Source organism: Vicugna pacos, chromosome 12 (genome assembly GCF_048564905.1).
Source record: "Vicugna pacos chromosome 12, VicPac4, whole genome shotgun sequence".
In the NCBI taxonomy this organism is placed as follows: domain Eukaryota; kingdom Metazoa; phylum Chordata; class Mammalia; order Artiodactyla; family Camelidae; genus Vicugna; species Vicugna pacos.
In genome coordinates, this window is record NC_132998.1 from 10,801,172 (window position 1) to 10,811,721 (window position 10,550).

At 53.2% G+C, this 10,550-nt stretch overlaps 1 protein-coding gene across 1 annotated transcript; it reads left to right on the forward strand.

Moving 5' to 3' along the window:
- Positions 1-2,778: 2,778 nt before the first annotated feature.
- On the forward strand, positions 2,779-9,699 carry LOC102531931 (keratin, type II cuticular Hb5). Its single transcript, XM_006220184.4, has 9 exons — positions 2,779-3,283; positions 4,938-5,146; positions 5,714-5,774; positions 5,917-6,012; positions 6,669-6,833; positions 7,098-7,223; positions 7,640-7,860; positions 8,615-8,646; positions 9,105-9,699. Exons 1-9 carry the CDS (start codon positions 2,864-2,866, stop codon positions 9,296-9,298), a joined length of 1,524 nt encoding a protein of 507 aa, XP_006220246.3. The 5' UTR covers positions 2,779-2,863; the 3' UTR covers positions 9,299-9,699.
- The last annotated feature ends 851 nt before the right edge of the window (positions 9,700-10,550 follow it).

The following is a 10,550-nucleotide window of genomic DNA, read 5'->3' on the forward strand; positions in this document are numbered from 1 at the left end:
CACAAGAATATAGCCCTGGACCCAGGCCAGCAGGGCCCCCACTGAGAAGTGGAGGCTGGGAAACCCATCCCCTCTGCTCCCCAATAGATCCTCCTCTCTCCACCCCAGAATCCACCCTAAATTTTTATACTGGTGAAATCAGGTTAAAGAAAATATTAAAAAGCAGCCTTGAAATGATAAAGACCTCCTAAACGGGCAGAGGAGTGAAAGACTGTGGGTGGCCAAGGAACCAGGGGTGCAGGGTGTGGTGTTTCTGAAAGGAAGCAAGAGGCCTTTTCCTTTATATGGAGTGTTTTGATCCCCAAAGCACATTCCTGTATATTATCCACTTAATCCTCCCAACAACCCTGGAAGATAAGAATGAATACCACATTGCAGTCAAGGAAACAAAAGCTCAGAGAGGTTAGGAACTTCCCCAAAGCCACACAGCTAGGAAATGGCCAAGCTGGCACTTAAACTAGGTCTCCCAACTTGGATTTCATTGCCCAGTTGCTAAATCCCAGCTGCTTCACCGTGGGTGACTATGATCTGAAGATTATCTGGGGCCAGCTAGTGAGGCCACCTGCTCCTCCCCTACCAGCTGCCCAGGGTCTCTCTGCCCTACTCATAAGGACAGGTGTGGGATGTGGAGATAGAAACCAGTCAGCCTGGTGCTCGGCAGAGACCTGCAGTGGGCCTGGCCACGGAGACAAGGGCACACCCAGGACAGAACATTGGGTATCTGAGAGGGGATTCAGGGAACGGTGGCACAGTGACAGCATTTGGTCCTGGAAAGCTCCCTGGAGGGGTTGTCACCCTCTGAGGAAGTTCCTCTGCTCCTCTTCCTGAAGTTCCTAACACGTTGGGTGACTTTGGCTAGCCTCCCTGGGGCAGAGACCACAACCTCAGGTCTGTGCTCAATGAACGTTAAAGAAGAGCAATCATTATCGTAGTAAGGGGCCCCAGGACACAAAGGGAAGCAGGGACGTTAGGAGGAGCCAGGATTCCAGAGCCCCCGGGAGCCAGAACTCACAGCATCCTCAGACAAGAAAAGCCATCTTCCCAGCTGGTCTCTGCACAGAGCAGTCTGTGAACATTCCTCTAGGGGTGACAATTCCAGGGCTAGCAAACAGGATGAGTACCTCCTCTGGCTGATGGTCTTGGAAGGACGTGAGACTGACAGGACCTGTTTCTTCTTAAAGAGCCAAAAGGAATCCCATTCATGGGCATAATATTTACAGTAGCCAAGACATGGAAACAACCTAAATGTCCATTGATAGGTGACTGGATAAAGAAGATGTGGTGTATACACACACACACACACACACACACACACACACACACACACACACACAATGGAACACTACTCAGCCATAAAAAAGAAAGCAATAATGCCACTTGCAGCAAAATGGATAGACCTAGAGATTATCATACTAAGTGAAGTAAGTCAGACAGAGAAAGGCAAATGTCATATGATATCACTTATATGCATAATTTTTTTAAAAAATGACACAAATGAACTTATTTACAAAACAGAAACAGACTCACAGACATAGAAAACAAACTTATGGTTCCCAAAGAGGAAGTAGGGGGGAGGGATAAATTGGGAGTTGGGGATTAGCAGATGCAAATTACTATGTACAGAAAAGATAAACCACAAGGTCCTTTTGTATAGCACAGGAAACTATATTCAATAGCTTGTAATAACCTATAATGAAAAAGAATGTATTTATGTATAACTGAATTACTATGCTATATGCCAGAAACTAACACAACATTGTAAATCAACTATACTTCAATTTAATTGACATAACGTTAACTGACTATACGTCAATAAAAATAAAAATAAAAACTAAAGTAAAAATTATTATTATTATGTTTTTCTAAATGTTAAAAAAATAAAGATCACTTAAATTGGGTTATTCGTGGACAACAAAAAAATTAAAAATAACTTTTTAATTAAAAAAAACCAACTATACTTCAATTTTTAAAAAGGACCCAAGGGAAGATACCTAAAGCAAGTTCATAGAAGCTGGGTTATCTCAGGACTGAGTTCTCCCTTCCTTGAGCCAAGTGGGAGGAAGTGGCTAAAGAGGAGGCTCCCCATTACCCACCAGGGGCCATTACTGTGGCCACTGAGAGTTGAATGGTTTGCAGTTTTGCAGGTAAGAAATGAAGGCTCTGGAACAAAGCCTTCTGGGCTGGAATCCAGAAGGTTCTAAGAGACCATGTGCTGCAGCCGTCTGTCCTGCACGGAGCATAGTCAAAACGGCTCCTCTGGACCCAAACCACCTTCCAGGCAACGCTGTCTGAGTGGGTTTGGACTCACCTGATCTATCAGCCCCTGAAAGATGATTTAATTGACAGGGTGTCCTGTGTGGAGCCAGGAGGACAAGCTAATGACCTCTGGTGGTCTCACCCAAACTGGGACCCTAGAACTTCCCCAAGCGGACTGTGGCCCCAGACTCTATCCCACACCCAGCCACCTCAGACTGTTGTGGGGTTCAAATCCGTCTCCAGGTGTGGGCTGAGGCCATCTCGCAGGGAGACTGAGAGAAAATTAATTACCTAATGTATGTAAACGAGCTTTGAAGATGAAAAGTGCAAACACAGTGTCCCTAATAACATCTTCAATACTTCTCCGGAGCCCCAGAGTCGCCACTGAGCTCAGCTTTAAGATGAGTCTTTGGGGAGTTGCTGGCAAACTCCCCAAGCCAATAAACAACATAAAATGGCTTTTCACTCCTTTCATGCTGCCAACCCCAGCTTTCCCCACCAATAAAAGGACCAGGGAAGATCAGAGGGGCCAGAAGCATCTTAAGCAGCGCACCTGCCACCCTCGAGACTCCGGTGCGCTCAGCCTCTATCCGCTCAGACTCACACCATGTCCTGCCGCTCCTACAGGATCAGCTCAGGATGCGGGGTCACCAGGACCTTCAGCTCATGCTCGGCTGTGGCCCCCAAAACTGGCAGCCGCTGCTGCATCAGCGCCGCCCCCTACCGAGGGGTGTCCTGCTACCGGGGGCTGACGGGCTTCGGCAGCCGCAGCGTCTCCGCCCTGGGCTCCTGCGGGCCCCGCATAGCGGTGGGCGGCTTCCGCGCCGGCTCCTGCGGGCGCAGCTTCGGGTACCGCTCTGGCGGCGTGTGTGGCCCCAGCACGCCCTGCATCACCACCGTGTCGGTCAACGAGAGCCTCCTGGCGCCCCTCAACCTGGAGATCGACCCCAACGCGCAGTGCGTGAAGCACGAGGAGAAGGAGCAGATCAAGAGCCTCAACAGCAGGTTCGCCGCCTTCATTGACAAGGTCAGTGAGGCCTGAGATGTCCAGAGTCTGCCCCAGTCCTGCTCTCTGGGGAGGGTCCCATTGGGTAGGAGAGCCAGCATGGCAGCCAGCAGCCGGAGAGAGATGCAGACCAATATGGGCGGAAGGATTCGTCTTCTTGTTTAATCCTGCGAAGTGTATAGAAAATCCCGTGTGGTCCAGAAATTGAGCCTGTGGTTCAGTCTGTGTGTGCTTCCTGCGACAGCATGAGAACAGCAGAGCTGTGGCTGAAACACTAAGCCCTGGGTGCTGGGAGAACGGGAGACGGTGGGGAGAGGGAAAGGCATGTGCTGGGCAGATGGCTGCTCAGAGCCGTCCTGCCTCCCCATCCCGGCTCTGCCCCTCAGCATTGCGAGACCGCAGGCCTGCTGCTTGTCTGCATGACAGAACCCGCCTCGCATGTTAGGTGTGAGGATTAATGGGTACATAACCGCACAGTGCTGGCATATAGTAAGTGCGTGATAAATGTTAGCTGTTAGCATTCTTTTCCAAAGACAGCAGTGGGAGAGGAGGTGACAGTTAACCAGGCTGGGCAGCCTCCTTCATGGATGCACAACTAGGAATGAGGAAGGGGACACTGCCAGGCTGGCGGAAGGAGACCCACCGGCGCAGAGTGTGAGAAACCTCGCACTGCTGTGCGGCTGCCTCCCCAAAAGGCCACCTGTGCCCGTCCCTCCATGTCGGCCCCTCCTGTGTCCAGGAGGCCTCACCCCTGCAGAGGAGATAGGACTACACTCTGTAGTCAGGGATCAGGGGAGACGGGGCAACCAGGGGACCTTCCTATTACCACTTCCTCTTTAGTGATCTCAGTTAATCCTCAAATGACCCAATGGGGTAGGTATTATCATCTCCATTTTTTGAATAACAAATTGAAGCTGTGAGTTTAGTGAGCTGCTTAGATAGACTATGGGGGTGGGCGGGCAGACAAAGGAGCCTCAAGAGACATCAGATCCTGACTCCATAACTTACTAATTATGAGATAACGAGCTAGTCATTTCACAGCTTGGGGTCTCCTGTTTCCCCATCTGTATCATGGGAGAAATATTTTCTCCCCGCAGAAGGATGAAATTGATTGATAGCCATAGACATAGACAAAGGGGTATGTGTGTGTGTGTGCGCGCATGTGTGTGTCTTAGCACAAGCCCTGGCAGCACACAGTAAATATTCAATAAATGTTTGTTGCATAAATGAGTAAATGAAGAGCAACTGGTAATTAAAGTCATAGTTAAATGGTTGAACACTTACTGTGTCAGAAACTGTTCTACGCACCTTACATGTAGTAACTTGTTTGATCTTTGCAACTTTAAGAAGAGTACTATCATCATCCCTGTTTTGGAAGTTAGAAAACCAATTACCCAGAGGTTAGACAGTTTGCTGTGTACAGTGGTAGATCTGGGACTTGAATCAGAACTTTGACTTAAAGCAGGGGCTGGGGGACACCTTCCCTCACACTTACACTGCCTCCCTGAGGGACTGAGAGCAAAGCCCCCTGAGTCACAGACACTCCGTGGCTCAGCCCTTGGCTGGCCCTGAGTATTCATGGCTGTTCAGACAGCATCAGGGCAGAGAGAGCTCTGGGGTGCCCGGCATCTCCCCGGGCTCCTCCTGAGTCTCTTTCTCCCGACCTGGGCGGCAGGTGCGCTTCCTGGAGCAGCAGAACAAGCTGCTGGAGACCAAGTGGCAGTTCTACCAGAATCAGCGCTGCTGTGAGAGCAACCTGGAGCCGCTGTTCAACGGCTACATCGAGACCCTGAGACGGGAGGCCGAGTGCGTGGAGGCCGACAGCGGGAGGCTGGCCTCGGAGCTCAACCACGTGCAGGAGGTGCTGGAGGGCTACAAGAAGAAGTGAGTGCGGCAAGACCCAGGGATAGCAGGGGAAGGTGGGAAGGCTCCACCCACATTCCTTCATTAAGATTCCTGCCTGTCAACGAGAGCTGCCTGGGACCCAAGGGAATGTCCAGTAGGGGCCTCAGTTTCTTAAGATTCTTTGGCTCCATCTCTAACCCCTAGAGACCTGAGGGTCTTAGAGCTGTTTTGAGAGGAGTTAGGAAATCCAGTAGGGTTCTACAGCTCTCTTGTTCCTCCTCTTCCCAGCTCACCTTCATGACACGGGCTCCGTGTCCTCCCAGCCCATGGCACTAGGTCTCTGGATCTAGGAAGCACAGATGACTTTAGACTTGGGGGATGGATTGTGGATTCCCTAATCTCATCCCAGAGGCAGCAGGACTAGGGAGGAAAAAACCAGGTTGGGGACAGGGCTGGCTGTTGAACAAGTCACAGAATAGACCAAGGAGCAGACAGGAGACCGTTTGCAGAGTTCATTGCTTTTGACCCCTGAAAGAGTTTGTCTCAGAGCTGGGATGGTGGCCAAGCCCTGAGCCCTCAGCTCCAGCCCCTCTCCCCTACAACCAGGTATGAAGAGGAGGTGGCTCTGAGGGCAACAGCGGAGAACGAGTTCGTGGTTCTAAAGAAGGTGAGGGGGCTGGTCTCGGGGCGGGGAGGGAGGGGTGCCCTCCGCACAACCTCCAGTGAGGCACGGTCACCCCCAGACCCACAGGCACCTTCTCCGGGCCTCCTCCAACATGCACACCCCCTTCTCTCTGTTCCACCACCAGGACGTGGACTGCGCCTACTTGCGGAAGTCAGACCTGGAGGCCAACGTGGAGGCCCTGGTGGAGGAGTCAAGCTTCCTGAAGCGCCTCTATGATGAGGTCAGGGGGCCCCTGCCAGCCAGCCAGGAAGGGGGGTAGGGGAGGCATGGAGATGGGGGGAGGGCGGACTGGGGTTGTGTGCATGTCTGCCCCCAGATGATGTAAGCATGAAAAGAACATGCACACATATGCCAAAGGGGCGTGTTGTGTGGCTGTCACAGACACGTGCACGTAAGTGCCGAGGACTGTGGCGTGTGCGTTTGCCTGTGGCGGGGCTTCTCTGTGCCTGTGAGCCTCTGTGGGGTAGAGTGTGTACCTGTGTGCTGGTCTTTGTGCACGTTGGTCTCCACATAGATGTGAAAGTGTATATGTCAGGGAGGGGGGGCCAGGGTGCATTTCCAGTTAGAAAAGGGTCTTAATTTAGGGACAGATCACTAGTCCCGGCAGTCAGACCCCAGCTTCCCTGCTGAATGACTTTCAACCAGGCTTTCATCACATGCTGGGCCTCAGTTTCCCCATTTGTTGTCAGGGGCTGTCCCCAGCTGACCTCCAGGGCCCCTTCCAGCTTTATCGTAACTGTGTATCAATGAAGGGGAACAGGAATCATGTATTGCGCATGAGCAGTGCCCCTCCAGGGAGTGGACACTGCCCTCAGGGTGGAGCACATGGCCCAGACCAGGTGCCAGAACCAAATGCATTGGCTGTTGGCCCCCCAGGAGCTCCAAGTCCTCCAAGCCCACATCTCAGACACCTCAGTCATTGTCAAGATGGACAACAGCCGGGACTTGAACATGGACTGTATCGTCGCCGAGATCAAGGCTCAGTATGATGACGTTGCCAGCCGCAGCCGGGCCGAGGCTGAGTCCTGGTACCGCAGCAAGGTGAGTAGCCCAGGACACCTGCCTCCTAGACTTGGCGGTGGGAAGGATGTGAGGTGTATATCAGAAAAGGCTTCTTTTGTTTGGGGATTGTGATCTTTAGGGATGGTGAGAAAAGAACAGACAGATTCAGTTTGGGTGGCAGAGTTGGACTGCCATGTATGGTTGCACAGGCTGAGCATTGCACAACCTGCAAATCATCTGAGATGTCCTGAAGGGGCAGGACGTCCCATTCTGAGCCTCAGGAGCATCTCTGCTTCCCGCTAGTGTGAGGAGATGAAGGCCACAGTGATCCGACATGGGGAGACCCTGCGCCGCACCAAGGAGGAGATCAATGAGCTGAACCGCATGATCCAGAGGCTGACGGCCGAGATTGAAAATGCCAAGTGCCAGGTAGGGGATTCCAGGAGGGCCTGAAGGCATAGCACAGGCACACTCCAGCACCAGGTCCTTTGCCCCCAGGAGAGCAAAGGCCTGGCCTTAAACAAGCCGTACAGTTTCTCCATGAGGAAGCAGGGGCCCAGGGAGAGGGCAGGGGCTGTGGCACCTCACACGGTCCTGGAGCTGGGGTGAGCCACATCACTGATGTCCCCCTCCCTGGTCACCCTGCAACCGCCATCAAGGAGAGATGGTGAAAAGCACCCATCTCCTCCCTCCTGTTTATAGTCCCAGTAACTCCTTGGCCATAGGTGGTTAACCTGCCTTCTCTCTGGGATCCTCCTCTCCCTGCCCCAGCCCCATCAGCTTAGGTGGGCCAAGCTGTGCCTTCTCTCTCTCTCATCCTCATCGTCACATCTCCTTCTCCACAGCGGGCCAAGCTGGAGGCTGCCGTGGCCGAGGCAGAGCAGCAAGGTGAGGCAGCCCTGAATGATGCTCGCTGCAAGCTGGCTGAGCTGGAGGGCGCCCTGCAAAAGGCCAAGCAGAACATGGCCTGCCTGCTCAAGGAGTACCAGGAGGTGATGAACTCCAAGCTGGGCCTGGACATCGAGATCGCCACCTACAGGCGCCTTCTGGAGGGCGAGGAGCACAGGTGGGGCTCAGGAAGACTTTGAGGGACCTAGAAGGAGGCCCTGGTCCTCTGGGAGTGAATTTCCCTGAGCCCAAGTGTGAGCTGCATCTCTGCCCACTGCCAGTACAGCTCAAGCGTCATAATAATAATTTCCTGAATGCTTATTATGTGCTAGGGCTGTGCTAAGTGCTCGTTTTAAATCCTCACAATCCAGCAAGGTAGGTATCACTTTTCCCATCCAAAGATAAGGAAATAAAGCCCAGTGTTCAGTGACTTTCCTGTGGCCATGCAGTTAATAAGTACAAGAGCTGGGACCTGCACCCAAGACATGTACCTCTAAAATCCATTCTCTTCAAATAGCTTCCTACAGGAGGCTGCACCTTGGCCAGCCCACAGAGGCACGTGCATTATAAGGACAATTCACTCCATGTGCATGGCGCTATTCATTGGCACTAAGCCATTGCACACACACTGCTGCATTCATTTGACTCTTCTTTCTGGGAGCCTGATTGCACTGACCAAGGTGGGCTGGAACACTCAAACTGAGGCAGCAAGTGGAGTTCCTAATCTCACCCACCTCTATCATAAGGCATTGTCTCCATGGTCAGAACGGCTAAGAAAGTGAGCATCTAATGCAGACTCTGAGGGAGCATTTCCTGCCTCTTAGGGGTTAGATCTGTAGACATCTGGTCCATCTGCTCTGTGCCCAAGCAACCATCTCCCTCAAGGAATTCAGCTCGGTGCCCAGAATTAACAGAGATTTCTTTCTCCCTAGGCTGTGCGAAGGTGTGGGCTCCGTGAATGTCTGTAAGTACCTGCTTGAAACCCCCCTAGAAAAATGACTTTGTTGATGGGAAAATCTGAACCTGACAGCCTAACCCACTGAAGCTGGAATGTTCCTGGTCTGGGAGAGGGCCTTCCGTCCCCCTACCCTACTCCACCCCAACTCCTGCTTCTGGAAGCATTGAGAAGGCACGATTGAGCACGCCCTCCACTGGTGGCGATGTGAACTGCAGGCCAGAAAAAATGAGGAAAGGCAGCTTCGTCCCCCTCTGGGTGGACGGAGAGGGGGTCCTTGCTTCCTTCTCGCCCCGGTGGTTTAGAGGGGCTGAGTTGCTGAGAGAAACAGGGCCTGAGTTATGAACTACTAAACCCCTTGGAGGAGGAGGAAGCTCCTGCAGTGCAGAAGCCCCTTAGGGCCTGTCCCGGGGTTGGTGACATCACGGCAGGCCACTCAGCTCTCTCTGTCCCCTCTCTTCCCACAGGCGTCAGCAGCTCCCGCGGCGGAGTCACCTGTGGGGGCCTCACGTATAGCACCACCCCGGGCCGCCAGATTGCCTCTGGCCCGGTGGCCACAGGGGGCAGCGTCACGGTGATGGCGCCCGACTCCTGCGCCCCCTGTCAGCCCCGCGTCTCCAGCTTCAGCTGTGGGAGCAGCCGGTCCGTCCGCTTTGCGTAGAGCCTGGGTGCCACCCGCGTCCCCCCACCCCAACCCCAGCACGAAATGCTGTGTGAATGGAAAATGTGTGCTTGCTTCCAGAATCTTCCACGGGTTCCCACAGAGGGAAAGACCCTCAGCCGATCTCCGCCACCTTCTCATTTTAGGGAGTTGTTTTTCTGGTTCTCCTCTGGGCTTCAGTTAGAGAGTCATTCCCAGCCCTTTCACATTTCAAGTAAAACTGCATGGTTGCTCCAGATGGCCCCCTGCCGGTGCAGAAGGGATTTGTCCGGTGCAGAGCTGCTGGGTTGGAGGTTAGGCCACTCCCTGGGTCTCCCTCTTGTTATGGCTGTCTGTGGGTGTCTCGCCTTCTGGGTTGTCTCAATCTGTGTTTCAATAAATGCTGCTGCAATGCAAAGATATGTGGTCTTGTGAACGATGGTGTCTCCTCCCCTCCAACGTGTCTGACACTGAGCACCCCCTTACAGTGTTTCCCCAACCCTCCAGTGATTCTACCTCTTCCCATCCACTTCCATAGCCTGATTCCAGCTCAGTGTCCCAAAGTCCACTCAAGCCTGGACCACAGCTCCAGATCCCCAGATGACCTCTTTCTCCTCATCCCCACCCCACACACCCTTAGCAGCCAGAATCTCAAACTCATCACTCCCATCCCCTGCCGCCTGATTCAAACCAGTTTCCAGCATAATGCGTGTGCTCCTTATGCCAAATGCAGGCTCCTCTTTCCCCACCTGCTCTTTAGCCCTGTGCAACCCCTCCACCCAGTGTTGATCTTCCCAGATGCAGGCTCCACCCCATGGAGACAAGTCCATCCTCTGAGACTGCCCAGCACCATCCCACATGGACACACAGGCCATCCCACACCCCTCTTCCAATTTGCCTGTGCTCAGTGCTCCCTCCGCTCCCCGCTCCCTACCTTCCCTCCCACATGCACACATCCCCCTCTCCCTGCCCCATGGTGTCTCAAACCCTGAGGATCCTTGATTCTATCTTTGTAGCTTGGAGCCAGGGATGTGGTTGGGTGTGTATGGAGCCTGGATCAAACTGGAAGTTCCTAGAGGGCAGGAAGTGTCTCCTGGCTCTGACCCCCAACTAAGTCCCAGGTTGGGGCTCCAGAACTTGTCAGGCCCAGGATGGTTGGATGAACTCAGGCAGCTGGTGGAGCAGGAGGTATAGACATCAGCCCCCTTGGATGCAGCTCCATTTCCCCATTAGGAGAACAGGTAGGCTGTGAGGACTCCAGGCAGATGGCCCC